Source organism: Tamandua tetradactyla, chromosome 3 (assembly GCF_023851605.1).
Source record: "Tamandua tetradactyla isolate mTamTet1 chromosome 3, mTamTet1.pri, whole genome shotgun sequence".
Classification (NCBI taxonomy): domain Eukaryota; kingdom Metazoa; phylum Chordata; class Mammalia; order Pilosa; family Myrmecophagidae; genus Tamandua; species Tamandua tetradactyla.
In genome coordinates, this window is record NC_135329.1 from 57,245,220 (window position 1) to 57,266,096 (window position 20,877).

At 39.7% G+C, this 20,877-nt stretch overlaps 1 protein-coding gene across 3 annotated transcripts; it reads left to right on the forward strand.

Annotated features, from left to right (window-relative positions):
• The first annotated feature begins 250 nt into the window (after positions 1 to 250).
• Positions 251 to 14,081, forward strand: LOC143677327 (uncharacterized). 3 transcript variants are annotated; one of them, XM_077153184.1, is made up of 6 exons: positions 251 to 509; positions 2,332 to 3,488; positions 3,610 to 4,215; positions 4,345 to 4,597; positions 4,792 to 4,910; positions 13,959 to 14,081. In XM_077153184.1, the coding sequence occupies exons 1-2, from the start codon at positions 464 to 466 to the stop codon at positions 3,201 to 3,203; spliced, it is 918 nt and encodes a 305-aa protein (XP_077009299.1). In that variant the 5' UTR covers positions 251 to 463; the 3' UTR covers positions 3,204 to 3,488; positions 3,610 to 4,215; positions 4,345 to 4,597; positions 4,792 to 4,910; positions 13,959 to 14,081. The 3 variants fall into 3 exon arrangements, with proteins under 3 accessions (XP_077009299.1, XP_077009297.1, XP_077009298.1); XM_077153182.1 differs by lacking the exon at positions 13,959 to 14,081 and adding an exon at positions 6,943 to 7,088; XM_077153183.1 differs by lacking the exon at positions 13,959 to 14,081 and adding an exon at positions 6,946 to 7,088.
• The last annotated feature ends 6,796 nt before the right edge of the window (positions 14,082 to 20,877 follow it).

Sequence of the window (20,877 nt, forward strand, 5' to 3'; positions counted from 1 at the left end):
GAGAAGTTTGGGGACATAAATATCCCATCACATTTAGTTATTAAGCACTGCACGTCCATCTCTTTGGAGATTATAACTTCTTTGAGGACAGAGAAGAGTTTCAATTCATTTTTATTATATACTCTGACCCACAATCCCTTGCCAACTGCTACTTCAGGTGCTGCCGTTTTTCTTGTTTCTGTGTTTAGATTCAAACTGGCCCATGGAACTGAGCTATGTCAGTGATGATGTCACACAAGGGTTACTGGAAGTCCTGGTGCTCACTCATATCCCAACTGCTCTTCTGGGAGGTTGGTGATCTGAGATCTCCCTGTGGGAGAGCGACTTTGACTATAGATTGGCAGATAATCAGGACTAAATCCAAGGCCCCAACTCAGGAGAGGCTGGAACAGCACCTCCCACTGGGAGGTGTGATAAAACCTTTCAGAAACTCTCCTTTTAAGTTCTCATTGACCCAGACAAGATGTCACAGCAGTCTGCAAGGAAGAGACCTTTCTCTGAAACCTTAGGTAAGAATGGAAGGAAAATTGCCTCTGACTGATGGTCGATGGGCCATGAGGCATTTTATTTTCCTGTCCGGATTTCCCCTAATTTCCCTGGAATTTGATCTGCCTTGGGCCAGAGAAAAGATGGATTTTGGAAAGGAGGCAATAACTCACCAAGGTTTTCACTGAGAACATAATTCTTTCATATGGTAGATAATTAACAAAATTGCATAGTATGAATGAATAGTAGAGAAATAAATAGTAAACAAACAAAATAATTAAGTGATTTTTCAGGAATTTCAGGAATAGTTTCAAAAAAGTTGCTCAATTTTCGGTTTTGAATCCTAACTTCTTCATGTAGATGACAAGGAAGGAAGGGGGCAACTGAGTCAGAAGGATGTGGGCAAGGGGAACAAGGTGGCTTTTTGAAGATTTTTACTTCACCATTATTACATATTGTGTATGAGAGTAAAAACATATTTTGAAGAATCTTGAAAAGAAACCAAATGTTGAGGGAGTTATGTGAGTGGGTAGTGTGATGGAGCCAGTATCACATATTCACCCCAGGTATCCTAGTCCCGTGAGCTCTCCTCTTCTCAGGCAGATGAGTTGTGCAGGCCCCTCGCTCCTTAGCTCCAAGGAAGTCCATCTCATTTTTCTCCTACCTACTACTTTCCAAGCAACTAACACCATATAAAGGCATAGCTTCACTTCATGATCATAGTTTTAATTATTTCTTTACTCAAATTGAGCTCTACTCTAATTCATTTCCCCAAGCCAATTTCCTTCACCCACCCTACTCCTCCTCTGCTTCTCTCATCTGCTCTGTCCACTAGTGCAGCCCTCCTTCCTGTTAACTTCTCCATCTCTGCCTGCCTCTAACATCCTCATGAAATTCAGTCACCCCTCTCTATCCAAAGACTCTGAATGGATTTTCACACTTCAGTCACACCCTGATATCAACAACTCTCACCTACATCTTTTTTTTTCATTGTGAATAATCTGATCTTATTCTGAAATATACAGAAACTTTTACCTGATAATTACACACTGCCAGATAATTTTCTTTGAGGTTCCGCCATCATGACCATCTGAGATTTATGGAATCATGACTTTAAGACATGGAGAACTGTGTTCTGGATACATTATTTGATCCCCAAAAAAGATGATTTAATAAGGATATGTTAATGGGAGCTTTATTTAGGGAAAACAACTTTTACATGGAATTGTTGCTTAGTAAAAATGACAAAAATGAGAGGTATAATGGTATAAAGCAAAACAAATTATTCAAATTCCTGTCTTTAAACATAATTCCTTTTATATAAGCTTTCCCTGAAAAGAGCTTGAAATTAGATTTAAAAAATAAGGTTACCATTACTTCTATTTCATCATTCATCCTCCAAATTTACTAAGAAGATTACTTTCACAGAATAATTCTTTCAGAGAAGTAACAGAAAATGAGGAAAGTTCAGGCTCATGGGGTAATTTCTACATTTCAAAGTAGAAATCAATTGGAATTTAAAAACCAAAAATAAAAGAAAAATTTTTAAGGGTGAATCTACAATTGAAAACATAGAACCCCAACATGTATTAGTGCTTTAGAAGAGTAAAAATGTTTGTGATAAGGTGATACATTAATAAATATAATGTGCACAGGACATTAAGTTGCCCACATAGTGTCTCCAAAGTAAAAGGACCCCTGTGAAAGGAGAAAGAACCGACAAGATTTAGTTGTGTCAAGGAAGGTAAGGATGGAGAAGTCTCAAGTGATCTCTGTGATAAAAGCATGAGCTCACTGCTGTCCACCCACGATTCAAACAGATCATAAAAATAACTCTGTTTTCAGATACTGTGACCGAAGAGGAGAGTGCCAAGCAGCCTACGACACAAAAATCAAGAAGTCCAGACTCCAGGCCCAGTAAGATTCCAAGGGTGTCAGAGAGGTCTTCTTCCTCAACTTCAACTGAGAAGACCTCAAATTCATCAGACTACCAGTCTGGGGCTCCTTCTGGGCACCAATGGGTCAGGTGTGCCTATTTTACCAGAGTGCACACAGTAAAGGGTGTAGCTGTTGAGTGGCAAACCAAAAGCACATTTTCACCCGTGGGAAACGCACATCCCCAGGTCTTTGAGGCTGAGCTCTCTGAAGAGAGCACCACTGGCTCTCTCCCGAGTCTAACCAACACCGAGTCCATGCTTAGCTCCCCGGAGCCCTTCCAGGAGCAACCTGAAATACCCATCCCTGAACCTGTTGTCCATCTGGAGGAGGAGGAGGAGAGTGCCCGGGCTGCAACCCCAGAATGGCTAGTCACCACAGAGCTCGGCTTCCGCTGTGTAGCCTGTTGCAGGGTGTTCCCGACCAGGGAGGCATTCCTGGTGCATGCAGAGCACGGCGTCAAAGAGGGATTTAGCTGCCGTGTCTTCTATGAAGAGATGCTGGAGAGGCAGCGGCCCCACTCAGAAAGGCGCCCTCGTCGACAGTGTCTCCAGATGGCCCACCATTGCATGAAGGCGAATGTAAAAAGGAAAATAAAAGGAAAGGAAGAAATCTGTCGCCGCTTACAGGAGAAGCTGGAAGAACAGAAACAAAAGCTGTTGCAACTGCAGCAGGAGTTGGTGGGGCTGCAGAGCCAAGAGGCCCAGCAGAAGAAAAGGAGAGCAGCACACCCTCAAGGGCAGAGGGGGAAGCGCTTAAAGACACACCATAAAACACACTGACTTGGACAGGGAAAGGGGTTTGGGCTGGGAAATGTGGGCTTTTCTCTGGAAACTTCCCTTTAGGTTACTTCAATCCATCTCCTCTTTAAGAAGCTCCCCTCCTTCCATTGTAATCCCTCTACTCCACCCCAATGTCATGGGCAGTACCACCCTAGAAGGAACTGGACTGTAAAAGCCTCAGAACAGCTGACATCAACTCAGGCTCAGTGTCCCCCCCAGGCCAGGAGAAGACAGAAGCCTCATCTGGATAGTGAGTTTTACAAGGCTCTGCATGTGAGCCGCATGGTAAGTCAGGAAGGAGGATATGGGATGTTATTGGAACACGGGAGGCTGAAATGGGTCACAGCCTAGGTGACTCCAAGGGAAATGTGTTTCTGAAGGATGATATAACAGATTTTTAATGCAGAAGGAAGAGAAGCAGTGCCAGACTGTGGGGGATCCTGCCTGCCTGGAAACAATCTACCAACATTTAGGCAGTGAAAAGAAGGAGGGCACTGGCACAGGACAGGAGGACATCATGAAATAAGGTGAGTTCATAGCATCCCAGTAGTTGCCGAGAGAATCTGAATTTGGGTTTATGATGTATTGCTTCCTCTTGATTTGAGTGTAAGCAGCAGCTGGTATAGAAAAATTCCACTGAGTGTTATATTTTCTAAATAAGTGTAGAACCAGTAGCTCATGGATAACTGCTGCAAAGATGTCCTTGACTATATACAAACACTTTTCAATTTTCTTTTAAGCAGACTTTACTCTGTGGTTTTATTCATATCTTTGACCTTTTATTTTTTCTCTTCTATAACTCAACGATCCTGAGATCCTTCCCTGGAACAACCTGAGCTGAGAGTAAATGCATAAAAGAGGCACAATATCTACAAAACCTGGACAGGACAACAACATACTAGACAATCACATGTGAGGAAGAGATGGGCAAATTCAGATCCAGATTCAGTAATGAGGAAAAAAGGCTAGTCACATGCACAGCATCAAGTTCCTGGGCCTGGAAGTCTTGAAGGTGACAGGGGCATTTCCACCTACTTCAGAGATGAGACCTAGAGTGGCATGGGGAAGCCTTCAGAGACACTGGAAGGGGATAAGGGCCTGTCGCATAACATTTACAGTGTGTCCTATTTTTATTTCTCAGAGAGATAGTGATGGCTCCAGTGAGCAGAGTGAAGTTGGGGCTATGAGATGACATCCATCCATACACTACCATCAAGAAAAACAAAAGCCAATGAAGCACTGATGTACTGCAGTTGGAGACGGGCAGAGGATGGCTCATGACTTCCAACAACCTGAAGACTTTTGGCCAAAATATTCTTTTTCCTGGATAGCTGCATCTTCTCAGTTAACTTCCTCTATGGTCAGTCTGGTGAAAAAGGCTACAGTATCCAAGAGTGAGTTTTCAACTGGAGCAATGGGGTGGAAGGTGTAGGCACCATAGGAGAGAAAGAGTCCTGTAGAGGCCCATATGTTGCCTAGTGAATTGTCCATTGTGTTCAGCTACTTCCTTATCTCTAGACATAAACACGCAATATGTACTTCAAGAATAAGTCCATTAACACTCAGAATTGTTTTCTGTCATTTCTAGGTATGAGATCAGAAGAGGTCACTGACTCCAAATAGGAAGTAGGAGATCACTGGCCTTTTATACAGTTTGTGGACATGCTCTTCTTCCAAGGATTAAAATCTTTGTACACCATGTTATAGGTATGTTTTTGTTGCCTATTTAGAAAATAACAAACAAAATTTGTTAATACATTTTAACATATATAGGTATTTAACTTACACACTGCATTGTCACATTACAAGCATTGTAAACTTTTATAAAGAAATACGCAGAGCCATGCCCTCATGTAAATTGTACCTCCTCCATCAAGATGTGCAATTTTAACAACACACATGTATTGTTTCATACTTTCTTCCTTTTGGAGATTTATATGTACTACAGATACACATGTTCATCTCTGTTTGTTGGCTTTTAGGAAATACAGGTCAAACTCTCCCCATTTGCTATCCGTCATTTAACAATCAATCATGGTTCCCTGTAATTCAGTACATATGGCATCCACAATATCATTTCAATTGTTTAATTTTTAAATTCCTATTCATACATGTATTATATAAATGGGAACTATTACAGTACACTTCACACATGTTCATAAATAACTCTACTGGGGAGCACATGTCCATGTTCTTTATGTCCCGTCTTTTCTGCATGCTCTGACTCTCTACTCCCTGGACTTGTCCCACAAATGAACCCAAGGTAATTTATAATAAATATCTCCTAACTAGTCTACCTTATAATTCATGCCTAAATAATCATACTCACATATCCAAATCTAGCTATCTACTCTATTTTGTACACATGTGTATATATGCATGTCTTTAAATATATTATTTGTATTATTTCAACCAAATGGGCTCATTTTATGTATGCTACTATGCAACTTGCATTTCTCCCAATACAATACTTGACATTTTTCTTTCTCAACTGCTATTGCTCCCTTTCATTATGATGGCTGTCTAATATATGCTATGGTTTTACCCTATTATTCTATATATTACTATCAGAGGGAAGTAATTTTCTTTCTCCTTTTCTGCCATTATTGACTTTAAAGCTGTCAATATTTTTTCTGTACATTTCTCTCTTTGAAATAATTTCTAATGGTGAGATTTGCAGTTTGGTATATTTTAGAATTTTAGTGCTATCGCTATGTTGCTTTCTGTAAAATCATGTAATAATGTTCTTTTTTGACTATGCAAATGCATATCCTTTTCCACACAACCCAGCTTATAACCGCTATATTAGTTTCTTAAATTTGAACAGCTTCACTGGTACTTTGACATTTTTTCCATTTAGCAGTATTTGTGAACAACTTCGTTCATCTATCTCAGGCATTTTGATTTTTGATGAATGTCCTGTTTTAATTCATCCTTCATTTTTCAAGGGCTGAATTTTTGTACCTATTTTCTTACTAAGATGAAAATTCATAGGTTCGTGGGTGGTTCAGTGGGAGAATTCTTGCCTTCCATGTGTTCCCAGACCATGCAGGATATTGCATTCCCAGACCATGCACCGTCCCCTCCCCAAAAAAAAGAGTTATTAAACCTATGTCATCTACATTTAAATAATGTTCCAAAACTATTATTCATTATTAATGCATACAATTCAAATTCCCATATTGATATGGAAACTGCATGTCATTTATGCAACAAGTCTACTCATTCAGTAAGATGGCATAATTTTTCATTTAATTGGGCTTCATTTTATTTATTCCAATAGATTTATTTTCTTCATAGTATGTTTTGTGTTCCTGCCAAATGTTTTATGAAACACTTTGTAAATTTTACAGTTTATTAAGAGTTCTGTTGGTAATAATTTATTAGAAAAAACGTCAATGCAAAATTTGGACTGCAAGAAACTCATACTTAAATATTATCTGGTTTTTACTGATTTTAGCCTTATCCAGACCAATTAATCAATCCCCCTTTGGTAACTAGTCCTGGTTATCAAATCTCTGATCTCTAAATTATTATTTACTGTGGAGAAGTGAACAGTAGTGTAAACAAGCAGATTTTTTTCTACAGCGTCCTTGAGTTCAGAATGTAGGGAGAATATATTCCTCTGATAAGTTTTCCTTCTGATTTGTTTTAATTTTGATTTCCTCGCTTAGTATCTTTAATTACTCTTTTATGCTAATTTCTATGTTTTGCTTTTCACAATTATGTGTTTATCTAGCAGGAATGTACTTTGTGTATGGTGGGATGCTGATGTCCTTTTGCCTCTGTGCATCAGCAGCGACCAAATTTTAGTGAGGAAACAGCAGGAGGACAGCGGATGAGGCTGCTGAGGCTGAATGGGGTATAGAGTGAGGCCTGAGGTTCCCGGCCTGGCTGCTGGTGGCAGGAACAGAGCCTCACATCTTGCATTGCCTGACCCCAAACCACTTCACCTGGAACTGAATAAAAAGCCTCATCCACAGGGCTCGGCAAGAATGAGAGGAAGCTGCAGACTGAGGAAGGCAAGGCCCAGGAACTAGACCCAGTAGCTTGAGGCTGCAGATGTCTGGCCAGCAGGCATATTGCTAAGAACTGAGTAAAACAGGGCAAGTGATGGCCAGAAGTCAGGAATACCAGTGATAACTCAGGAAGGCTGATGGAGAAGTGGTTGCAAAGGTGTCTCTGGATCTGCCATGCCAAGAGACTCTGGGGATGCACTTCCTGGTGGAGAAGACAGTGTCCCAAGTGACAAACTTCTGGGTGGACTCACTTGCTCCTGTCTGGATCGGTGCCTGCCCTATTCTCAGAAAGACTTTCCCAAAATTCTCACTCCCAGTGTGGGATCTCCATGACCAGAGCTGATCTGAAATTCATTAAGCTGCTTTGGACACTGAAGGTGGAGGATGAAGGGCTCCACCTGGCTACTTCCCTTACAGCAATTCTTCCCATATTTGGCCAATTTTGCCATCAAGGGAGTTTTTAGCCTATTTTAGGGACAGCACAGCATTTTGGAAGTAAATTCTTCAGGGAGAGCTGGGTCATATGGCCTAGTGCACACCTGTCACTCTCACACTGTGGTACTAGGCTAATGACACCATTTCACTCCTGCTCCTTCCAACACCATGAGCTTTGTGGTGAATTTCATGTTTTCTTTCCCATTGTACACTTTCCCACATATTTTATGCTCTATTTCTTTATATCCAAATTATTCCCTCAGATGTAATCCATCTGTTTTCCTTTTCCCCTACCTAACTGACTCTGCTGCTCTCAAACCAAGCTTATAAGTGCCCTGTGGATGTTAATAGAGAGTGGTCCACTTGCTTCCATTGTGGGCTTCTCAGAATCTGTATTTCCTCCAAGGTCTTGAGGCAATTCTGATCTCCAAGAGAGACATGCCCTTTCAGAGGTCTGCTTAGACCTTGAGCACAGTTGTTGCACATCCTCCCTTGTTCCATTGTCTTGCATGATCTCAACGGGACAGTTAGGAAGATCATGGGATTAAACTGCAATGATTTCTTGCAGTAACTCTTGCACTGGTCAGGGTGAGAGAATTTCAGTTTGATCTGCTCCCAGGAGTAGCTCTGTATGCACTGTCCCTTGTTCAGACTAAAGTAGAACTGTGAAAATAAACTCACAACAAACTCCATATGTATCTTAATGGTCATGAATTAACAAAAGGCAAAACAGCGTTAGCTATAATTGCCAGTTTATAGGCCAAATTGCTTAAAAACATAAACTAAAAGTAACCTTAAGTACACTATAATTTATTATTCTGTCTGTATATTATAAATATTGTATTGCACTTTAGAAGCAGATAAAGTTTAGTCATAAGAGACATTTAAACTTCAGCAACGTTTTTTTCCTAATAGACACAACTACTAAGTAAATGCAACTTTTTAAAAACTAAATAAGTATTAAAATATTAAAAAATAAATACATTTTCTGGGGTGTAGCTACACTGGTCTTAGACAGTATATTATTTAATATTTATATTCTAAAATAAGAAATGTTAAAAATTAAAATCCTCTACTCCATATGTAGATGAATTTCTCTGCCTTGTACTGCACTGAGTTATTTGACCATGAAGAAATCACCATTGGATCATTAACTTCCACATGCCTTTCCATGAGTGGATTTGTCCTTGTGGCCATGCCTAAGGCCTGACAAAGATGCTTCAAGGAAATGTCATACAACAGAGTTAGGGAACAGAAGTGAGAACACACTTCCTCTTCTACCTCCCTGCCTCTGTGCTGATTTCATGAATGCCTGTTCTTCAAACTCACAGACAAAACCATGAAGATAGGGCTGGGACACTCTGAGATCTTGGAAGGAATAGGGAAATGGAAGAGAAAAAGGAAACTGAGCAAAAGGTTGATCTAGACTGGGGGACATGGACATTATAGTGGTGGATGGTGGTCTGCAGGCATCTCTTCTAGACCTTCACTTGCAGAGACTTTGTGGGTAACAGTAGTAACTGGCATGAGAATGGCCACTGACCATGCCAACCCTAGCTACAGGGACTTGTCAAGTCCTGCCTGCTTGTACTGGCCATCTGGGGTATCACTAGTGATTGTGCATTGCTTTAGGGGAGCAAAAGGGGCAATGCATCCGAGGATGTTAACAGAGTCATCAAAGTGGCTGAGTATCTATCTCATCAATGCCATCACTGAGCCTCCTTCCAAGTATACTGCGTCCAACTATGTGTGAGATGTAAACTGGATAAGGGCTTCCTGATGCATGGTTTACTGGAATAATGAGCGGGCAACAAGCATGCCCTTCTCTACTTTCCAGTGCTGTTTCTCCCTCTCAGTGTAAGTGTGAGAACAGGTCTGCTTGTCGCAGATTGTTGTCACAGTTTTCTACTTCTGGGCTTTCACTTGTGCCAATTTCCAGGGTAGGGAATGGCAAGGGAGTCCCACATACCCAAGCCCAGTCTTCTGGTTCATCCAAGAGAAATTAATGCCATTTTTCATATATTTTCCCTCTTGAAACTAAAAACCCTCAGACAACACAATAAACAATCATGGGAAAAGCCATGAAAAGTGGAAAGAAGAAAGAGAGATGTCTACCTTGAGTAACCACATATTGTTGAGTATTACTTATTAGGTAACATTTTTCCTAGACAGAGCTATACAGAAGCTTCCAAAATGAAATCTCCAACTGGCATAGACAAAAAGAGCTCATCTTCCATACTCTGCCTAGAAGAACAAGAAATTCTTCCTCCCTGGTATGACAGTGCTTAGAGAATGAGTAGGGAATGACTCTCCCATTCCCTATCCAGCACAAACAGGCAATTCTGAGATTTGCCTACCAGGGAAGCGTTAGAGGCTGAGAAGGGAGTTGAATCCCCACCATACACAGCATCCATGAGATCGAACAGGGTGATGCATGGTAGAGCTGGTAAGCAATGCATTTGGTTGCCACTTAGGTAGTCAGTGAAACCCACTGTGGGGCTGACCCACTTCAACTCTGAAGGAGGCAGTGTGGAGCAGGTCCGTCCATCACCTCAACCCCACTCTTCTTTCTTGCCTGTTAGGGGACAGGTTGACAGCTGAGTTTCCAAAGATACCTGGCATCCACAAGTAGGAACGAGGCAAGGTATTCGAGAACCTGGTTCCCCATCCCAGAGTGATCACCCCCTACCCTGATAAATAATAGTCTAAATGGATTTAGGGAAGCCAAAGGCATTCCATTCCTCCTAAAGGAACATACTACTACATTACCAAAAAGACAAGAACAGATTTCTTAGACACAGTGGCAGGATCCTCAATTAGTTAAATAGTTATTGAGAGAAAAATGGTACCAAGTTTCTAGTGAAGTTGTATAAAATCTTTAAATAATAGGGGAAAAAAGGAAGTAAGGCTAGAGGGTTTTTGGCAAATTTGTTAATCATTTCTCCATTCATATATGATCAAATTATGAAGGTTTTCTAAAATATGAGGATAAAAATGTTTTTGTGACCAATTTTATTTGCAATCACCATAATTACATAAAGGTATGATTTGAAAAACATGAAAGATTATCACAGTGAGCTCATCAACTAGGTTTCAGAAAGTATTCTCTAGAGGAGTTCTAGTTTGCTAGCTGCCAGAATGCAATACACCAGAGATGGATTGGCTTTAATAAAAGGGGATTTATTGATTTAATATATAGTTCTTCAGAGGAAAGGCAGGTAACTTTCAACTGAGGTTCTTTCTTACGTGGGAAGGCCCATGGTGATCTCTGCTGGCCTTCACTCCAGGCCTCTGGGTTCCAACAACTTTCCCCAGGGTGAGTTCTTTTTGCATCTCCAACGGCCTGGGATGAGCTGCAAGTGCTGAGATGAGGTATGCTGAGCTGCTTGGGCTGTGCTATGTTGCGTCTTTCATTTAAGCACTAGCCAATTAAATCAAACATTATTCATTGCAGTAGACTTGTCTCCTAGCCGACTGCAGATGTAATCAGGAATAGATGAGGTTCACATGACTTTGGCTTATGTTCACAGCAATAGAACTAGGCACCTTTGCCTTGCCAAGTTGACACCTGAATCTAATACCACAAGAGGGTAGACAAAATATAGGGGACCAATTTGCATCTAGTCCAGTGCTTAATGCTGCCTCCAATCACAGTCTTCCTGCCTATATCAATTTTATGCATGAGAGTTTACTTTTGCTTACAGGGTATGGGATCTTTTTTACATTAGGAGATTCAAAACCAGTGATCTCATTCATTTTACTGCTTTATAGATGAAGTTCAAATGCAAAGACAACTTCAGTATTTATTTCCTGGTATCAAATGCTAAATATGTAGCAAAACTGGGCATCTATAAAACTTAGAAATTCATACAATATATACACACATGCACATGTGTACATATATGCATAAACATATAGAATGTATATATATGTATATCATATATGTATATCATATATGTTATTACTTTCTGATGTGAGGTTCCAGAGGAAAAATACATCAATCACATTAGAGTAATTAATATCCCCTAAAGTTATTCAGGGCCTATTCTCAGGAATCAGTGAATGTTACCTCATACAGTAAGAGGATCTTTGACTATGGGATTAAGTTTGGGTATATGAGATGGACATTGTGTCTTGGATAATTTTGGTTTCAGAGCTTGGGGGTGTCAGAGGATGGACCTCATATATGGTCACTTTTGGACACTGACATCCTGCCTTTTATCATACCACTTTAGAATTGTAGTCCCATGAATGTGGCAATGTAAGTGGCATGAATGGGGGCCACATGAAGCCATACTGGATGAAAATGGATATTTTACCTAGAGGAATAGATGTAGCACAGAAAGACCCTGTACTGAATTGAGGTGTTCCTGATGCTCTCAGAAAAAATTCTGCAGTGTGCTCCCACTGTGGTGGAGAAAGAGGCGGTTTTGATGGATGGTGTTGAGGGGTGGAGATAGTGGACTGGATGCAGGGCCATGTTTTCAAAGACATATGAAACTCTGAAAGAGAGTTCTGATTTCCCCAGGAAAGCTACCAGTAGGTGAATATAATTGCTTGAAAACAAATATGCTATAAAATTTACAATTAATTACATATTACAGAAATGAGATAATCATGCTTCCCCTGAGGATTATGATTCGATTTCAATAATTTTAAATAAATACTTGATTTCTTCAGGAGTTCTCATTATAAAAATTTAGGAAATAATATAGAAACCCTTTATAAGAGCCATCTTACCCATAACACACCTCCACACACTACATGGACACTCTGACAACCAATATACTGGTGGTGACAGCAGAGGTGAGTGACCTGTGTTAACACAGAGGATACAATTAAACATCTAAGAATTTAAGACATGTTTCACTCTGAGGAGCTTTGGACCACAAAGAGAACACGCATGTCCTCTACTACCATGTCCTTCCATTCATAAGTCCAGGAGGGTTTCAGGTTTCCAGGATTTAAAATCATTTATCTTCCTATCAAATGTTCATCTCTTAAAAAATATTAAACAAAATCCATCTTCCCCAGTCTTTGTATATTAGTCTCCGCAAATAGTCTCTTTCAGAGTTTAGGCAGCCTAACAATGAATCTGAGGAATAGTTTGAAGAGAAAACACAAAGTCCCCTGGGATCTTTTATCATCATGTATAATACAGTGGGCATGAGTGCAAGGCCTTAGGATTTCTACCATCCCCACACGTCTGTATGATCCCCAACCAACCATCTCTTCTCTAAGGCAGAGGAGCTACTCTGTATGTACCAAAGTTGCCACTCTTTTACCCTAAGCAGCCACAGCTTGGCTGCTCTTCCTCAGAGCTGCAGCTAGAGGATAAGCTCTGAGATCGCAAGCTCATGATGAGTATCCTGATTCAGTCCTTCAAGATGCTATGTGACCACTCAGAAAAGACATATATGCGCAAAGTATGTATTCCATCTAGAATCAGATACTGGTACTTCACTGGGATTGTGTATCTGTTTCATGCTATGCTTGAGTGGGGGCCAGTGGAGAAATGGCTTGCAACAATGCCACGAATTTTTCTGTGAGGTATGCCTATTTTTCTTGCCTTTGTCTAGATCTGGCACCAGTCCAAGTTACTGCAACTCTGTTATCCAGGGATAAAAAAAGGATGTTTGTGCCACTTTTGGTTTGTTGCTCAAATCTTTCCAGGGAATGAATCCAGGAGCATCTCATTCCACCATTTTGGTGACATCACCTCAATATTTTGGTTTCTTTTAAAGGTTCAATTTACATGCACAAATCACACCCTTTTTGTATATGGTTAACGTCGTTTTAATGAACCGTACAGTCGTGTAACAAGATATACAACACTCTCTGGTAGTCATCACCGTCTCACTATTAAAACCCTAGCAAGTACTATGACGCTTTCTTTTACTTTTTTTTTCTTTTTTTTGTCAGAATGTCAAACAAATGGAATCATAAAGTATTTACTGTTTTGAGTATGGCATTTTTACCTACCATAATACATTTAAGATTATTCCTCGGTGTTCTCTGAATCTGTAGCTCCTTCCTATTTCTTTCTCAGCAGAATTTTGTTGCCATGATGTGCCAGTTTATTTTCTAGTTCAAGGATTCTTGATTTGTTTGCAGATTCTGATTATTATGAATAAAGACATAAAATACCTTAGTGCATAGGTATTTTGTGTGAACATAAGTTTTATTATCTGTGTTAGTTAGATTCAGTTGTCAACTTGGCCAGGTGAGCATACCTGGTCTTGTTGCTGCGGACCTAAGCCAATGGTACGTGAACCTCACCTGTTGCTAATTACATCTGCAGTCGGCTAGGAGGCGTGTCTGCTGCAATGAGTGACATTTGACTTAATTGGCTGGTACTTAAATGAGAGATCACAACGTAGCACAGCTAAGCAGCTCAGCCCAGGCCTTTGGAGATGCAGAAAGAAGTCACCCCGGGGAAAGTTGTTGGAACCCAGGGGCCTGGAGAGAAGACCAGCAGAGACCATCTTGTGCCTTCCACGTAAGAAAGAACCTCAGTGGAAAGTTAGCTGCCTTTCATCTGAAGAACCAACAAAATAAATCCCCTTTTATTAAAAGCCAATCCATCTGTGGTGTGTTGCATTCCGGCAGCTAGCAAACTAGAACAATATATTTCACGTGAATTCAGAGGAACTGAATTGCTGAGTCATATAGTGTTTCTTTCACTTCATTTGAAAACTCAATACTTTTTAAAAAAATTAGCTGTGATATCTTGCAATATCACCATCTATGTGTACAAGATCTCTAGCTGCTTTGTCTTCTTCATTATGTTATTGTGCATTTGATTTTTTTTTCAGCTTCATTCAGTGTTTTAACATAATTACATTACAATTAGGTAGTATTGTGCTGTCCTTTTTTTTTTTTTTAGAAATCATACCATTCTACATATGCAATCAGTAATTCTTAACATCATCACATAGATGCATGATCATCGCTTCTTAGTACATTTGCATCGGTTTAGAAGAACTAGCAATACAACCAAAAAAGATACAGAATGTTAATATAGAGAAAAAAAAATAAAAGTAATAATAGTAAGAACAAAACAAAACAAAAACCTATAGCTCGGATGCAGCTTCATTCAGTGTTTTAACATAATTGCATTACAATTGGGTAGTATTGTGCTGTCCATTTCTGAGTTTTTATATCCAGTCCCGTTGTACAGTCTGTATCCCTTCAGCTCCAATTATCCCTTCTCTCTTTTTTTTTTTTTAATTAACGGAAAAAAAGAAATTAACCCAACATTTAGAGATCATACCATTCTACATATGCAATCATTAATTCTTAACATCATCACATAGATGCATGATCATCATTTCTTAGTACATTTGCATTGGTTTAGAAGAACTAGCAACATAACCGAAAAAGATATAGAATGTTAATATAGAGAAAAAAATAAAAGTAATAATAGTAAAATCAAAACAAAACAAAACAAAACAAAACAAAAACCTATAGCTCAGATGCAGCTTCATTCAGTGTTTTAACATGATTACTTTACAATTAGGTATTATTGTGCTGTCCATTTTTGAGTTTTTGTATCTAGTCCTGTTGCACAGACTGTATCCCTTCAGCTTCAATTACCCAGTGTCTTACCCTGTTTCTAACTCCTGCTGAACTCTGTTACCAATGACATATTTCAAGTTTATTCTCGAATGTCCGTTCACATCAGTGGGACCATACAGTATTTGTCCTTTAGTTTTTGGCTGGATTCACTCAGCATAATATTCTCTAGGTCCATCCATGTTATTACATGGTTCATAAGTTTATCTTGTCTTAAAGCTGCATAATATTCCATCGTATGTATATACCACAGTTTGTTTAGCCACTCTTCTGTTGATGGAGATTTTGGCTGTTTCCATCTCTTTGCAATTGTAAATAACGCTGCTATAAACATTGGTGTGCAAATGGCCATTTGAGTTTTTGCCCTTAAGTCCTTTGAGTAGATACCTAGCAATGGTATTGCTGGGTCATATGGCAATTCTATATTCAGCTTTTTGAGGAACCGCCAAACTGCCTTCCACAGTGGTTGCACCCTTTGACATTCCCACCAACAGTGGATAAGTGTGCCTCTTTCTCCGCATCCTCTCCAGCACTTGTCATTTTCTGTTTTGTTGATAATGGCCATTCTGGTGGGTGTGAGATGATATCTCATTGTGGTTTTGATTTGCATTTCTCTAATGGCCAGGGACATTGAGCATCTCTTCATGTGCCTCTTGGCCATCCGTATTTCCTCTTCTGAGAGGTGTCTGTTCAAGTCTTTTTCCCATTTTGTAATTGGGTTGGCTGTCTTTTTGTTGTTGAGATGAACAATCTCTTTATAAATTCTGGATACTAGACCTTTATCTGATATGTCATTTCCAAATATTGTCTCCCATTGTGTAGGCTGTCTTTCTACTTTCTTGATGAAGTTCTTTGATGCACAAAAGTGTTTAATTTTGAGGAGTTCCCATTTATTTATTTCCTTCTTCAGTGCTCTTGCTTTAGGTTTAAGGTCCATAAAACCGCCTCCAGTTGTAAGATCCATAAGATATCTCCCAACATTGTCCTCTAACTGTTTTATGGTCTTAGACCTAATGTTTAGATCTTTGATCCATTTTGAGTTAACTTTTGTATAGGGTGTGAGAGATGGGTCTTCTTTCATTCTTTTGCATATGGATATCCAGTTCTCTAGGCACCATTTATTGAAGAGACTGCTCTGTCCCAGGTGAGTTGGCTTGACTGCCTTATCAAAGATCAAATGTCCATAGATGAGAGGGTCTATATCTGAGCACTCTATTCGATTCCATTGGTCGATATATCTATCTTTATGCCAATACCATGCTGTTTTGACCACTGTGGCTTCATAATATGCCTTAAAGTCAGGCAGTGCGAGACCTCCAGCTTCGTTTTTTTTCCTCAAGATGCTTTTAGCAATTCGGGGCACCCTGCCCTTCCAGATAAATTTGCTTATTGGTTTTTCTATTTCTGAAAAATAAGTTGTTGGGATTTTGATTGGTATTGCATTGAATCTGTAAATCAATTTAGGTAGGATTGACTTCTTAACTATATTTAGTCTTCCAATCCATGAACACGGTATGCCCTTCCATCTATTTAGGTCTTCTGTGATTTCTTTTAGCAGTTTTTTGTAGTTTTCTTTATATAGGTTTTTTGTCTCTTTAGTTAAATTTATTCCTAGGTATTTTATTCTTTTAGTTGCAATTGTAAATGGGATTCGTTTCTTGATTTCCCCCTCAGCTTGTTCATTACTAGTGTATAGAAATGCTACAGATTTTTGAATGTTGATCTTGTAACCTGCTACTTTGCTGTACTCATTTATTAGCTCTAGTAGTTTTGTTGTGGATTTTTCCGGGTTTTCGACGTATAGTATCATATCGTCTGCAAACAGTGATAGTTTTACTTCTTCCTTTCCAATTTTGATGCCTTGTATTTCTTTTTCTTGTCTAATTGCTCTGGCTAGAACCTCCAACACAATGTTGAATAATAGTGGGGATAGTGGACATCCTTGTCTTGTTCCTGATCTTAGGGGGAAAGTTTTCAATTTTTCCCCATTGAGGATGATATTAGCTGTGGGTTTTTCATATATTCCCTCTATCATTTTAAGGAAGTTCCCTTGTATTCCTATCTTTTGAAGTGTTTTCAACAGGAAAGGATGTTGAATCTTGTCGAATGCCTTCTCTGCATCAATTGAGATGATCATGTGATTTTTCTGCTTTGATTTGTTGATATGGTGTATTACATTAATTGATTTTCTTATGTTGAACCATCCTTGCATACCTGGGATGAATCCTACTTGGTCATGATGTATAATTCTTTTAATGTGTTGTTGGATACGATTTGCTAGAATTTTATTGAGGATTTTTGCATCTGTATTCATTAGAGAGATTGGTCTGTAGTTTTCTTTTTTGTAATATTCTTGCCTGGTTTTGGTATGAGGGTGATGTTGGCTTCATAGAATGAATTAGGTAGTTTTCCCTCCACTTCGATTTTTTTGAAGAGTTTGAGGAGAATTGGTACTAATTCTTTCTGGAACGTTTGGTAGAATTCACATGTGAAGCCATCTGGTCCTGGACTTTTCTTTTTAGGAAGCTTTTGAATGACCAATTCAATTTCTTTACTTGTGATTGGTTTGTTGAGGTCATCTATGTCTTCTTGAGTCAAAGTTGGTTGTTCATGTCTTTCCAGGAACCCGTCCATTTCCTCTAAATTGTTGTATTTATTAGCGTAAAGTTGTTCATAGTATCCTGTTATTACCTCCTTTATTTCTGTGAGGTCAGTAGTTATGTCTCCTCTTCCATTTCTGATCTTATTTATTTGCATCCTCTCTCTTCTTCTTTTTGTCAATCTTGATAGGGGCCCATCAATCTTATTGATTTTCTCATAGAATCAACTTCTGGTCTTATTGATTTTCTCTACTGTTTTCATATTTTCAATTTCATTTATTTCTGCTCTGATCTTTGTTATTTCTTTCCTTTTGCTTGCTTTGGGATTAGTTTGCTGTTCTTTCTCCAGTTCTTCCAATTGAACAGTTAATTCCTGCATTTTTGCCTTTTCTTCTTTTCTGATATAGGCATTTAGGGCAATAAATTTCCCTCTTAGCACTGCCTTTGCTGCATCCCATAAGTTTTGATATGTTGTGTTTTCATTTTCATTTGCCTCGAGGTATTTACTAATTTCTCTTGCAATTTCTTCTTTGACCCACTCGTTGTTTAAGAGTGTGTTGTTGAGCCTCCAGGTATTTGTGAATTTTCTGGCATTCTGCCTATTATTGATTTCCAACTTCATTCCTTTATGATCCGAGAAAGTGTTGTGTATGATTTCAATCTTTTTAAATTTGTTGAGACTTGCTTTGTGATCCAGCATATGGTCTATCTTTGAGAATGATCCATGAGCACTTGAGAAAAAGGTGTATCCTGCTGTTGTGGGATGTAATGTCCTATAAATGTCTGTTAAGTCTAGCTCATTTATAGTAATATTCAGATTCTCTATTTCTTTATTGATCCTCTGTCTAGATGTTCTGTCCATTGATGAGAGTGGGGAATTGAAGTCTCCAACTATTATGGTATTTGTGTCTATTTCCCTTTTCAGTGTTTGCAGTGTATTCCTCACGTATTTTGGGGCATTCTGGTTCGGTGCATAAATATTTATGACTGTTATGTCTTCTTGTTTAATTGTTCCTTTTATTAGTATATAGTGTCCTTCTTTGTCTCTTTTAACTGTTTTACATTTGAAATCTAACTTGTTGGATATTAGTATAGCCACTCCTGCTATTTTCTGGTTGTTATTTGCATGAAATATCTTTTCCCACCCTTTCACTTTCAACTTATGTTTATCTTTGGGTCTAAGATGTGTTTCCTGTAGACAGCATATAGAAGGATCCTGTTTTTTAATCCATTCTGCCAATCTATGTCTTTTGATTGGGGAATTCAGTCCATTAACATTTAGTGTTATTACTGTTTGGATAATATTTTCCTCTGCCATTTTGCCTTTTGTATTATATATATATCATATCTGACTTTCCTTCTTTCTACACTCTTCTCCATAACTCTCTCTTCTGTCTTTTTGGTTCTGACTCTAGTGCTCCCTTTAGTATTTCTTGCAGAGCTGGTCTCTTGGTCACAAATTCTCTCAGTGACTTTTTGTCTGAGAATGTTTTAATTTCTCCCTCATTTTTGAAGGACAATTTTGCTGGATATAGGAGTCTTGGTTGGCAGTTTTTCTCTTTTAGTAATTTAAATATATCGTCCCACTGTCTTCTAGCCTCCATGGTTTCTGCTGAGAAATCTACGCATAGTCTTATTGGGTTTCCCTTGTATGTGATGGATTGTTTTTCTCTTGCTGCTTTCAAGATCCTCTCTTTCTCTTTGACCTCTGACATTCTAACTAGTAAGTGTCTTGGAGAACGCCTATTTGGGTCTAATCTCTTTGGCGTGCGCTGCACTTCTTGGATCTGTAATTTTAGGTCTTTCATAAGAGTTGGAAATTTTTCAGTGAAAATTTCTTCCATTAGTTTTTCTCCTCCTTTTCCCTTCTCTTCTCCTTCTGGGACACCCACAACACGTATATTTGTGCGGTTCATATTGTCCTTGAGTTCCCTGATACCCTGTTCAAATTTTTCCATTCTTTTCCCGATAGTTTCTGTTTCTTTTTGGAATTCAGATGTTCCATCCTCCAAATCACTAATTCTATCTTCTGTCTCTTTGAATCTATCATTGTAGGTATCCATTGTTTTTTCTATCTTTTCTACTTTGTCCTTCACTTCCATAAGTTCTGTGATTTGCTTTTTCAGTTTTTCTATTTCTTCTTTATGTTCAGCCCATGTCTTCTTCATGTCCTCCCTCAATTTATCGATTTCGTTTTGAAGAGGTTTTCCATTTCTGTTCGTATATTTAGCATTAGTTGTCTCAGCTCCTGTATCTCATTTGAACTATTGGTTTGTTCCTTTGACTGGGCCATATTTTCAATTATTTGAGCGTGATCCGTTATCTTCTGTTGGCGTCTGCGCATTTAGACAGATTTCCCTGGGTATTGGATCCAAAAGTTTGGAAGATTTTTCTGTGAAATCTCTGGGTTCTGTTTTTCTTATCCTGCCCAGTAGGTGGCGCTCGTGGCACACGTTTGTCTGCGGGTCCCACCAGTAAAAGGTGCTGTGGGACCTTAAACTTTGGAAAACTTTCGCCGTCCTGGGGGTTCGCTAGCCGAAGCGGCTTGAGCCGGCCCGGGGTCCAAACGCAGGGAGGGTTGCTGGTCGCCGCAGCCAGGGAAAGAGCCCGTCCAAATTTCCTAGTCGGCCCTGGGCAACAAGTGTGGCGGGAGGGTGCCAGCGGCAGCGGCCCGCCCGAGAGAGTGCACGTTCCCCGGGAGTCACGGGTTTGGAAGGGGCCTCCCCCACCCGTCACCGTTCTCCGCGGCCTGGGGGTTTCCGATCCAATTCTCTCAGTTGGTCCGGGGGCTGCGCGTGGTGTGGGCGCCAGCCGCCTTGGTTTCAGGGGACCACCTCTCCAATTCTCCCAGCCGGCCCAGGAAGGGGGAAGGGAGTAACTCCGGCCACTTGCCACCCCGCCCGGTAAGACCCACGCGCCTCGGCGATCTCACCCGAGCTGCTTCTCTCAGCCAGCCAGCCGTTCCAGGATGGGGTACGCTGTCTTTTTTATCTCTGTTGTGGCTTTGGGCGCTTTCTGTATCGTTTCTACTCCCCTACTAGGTGT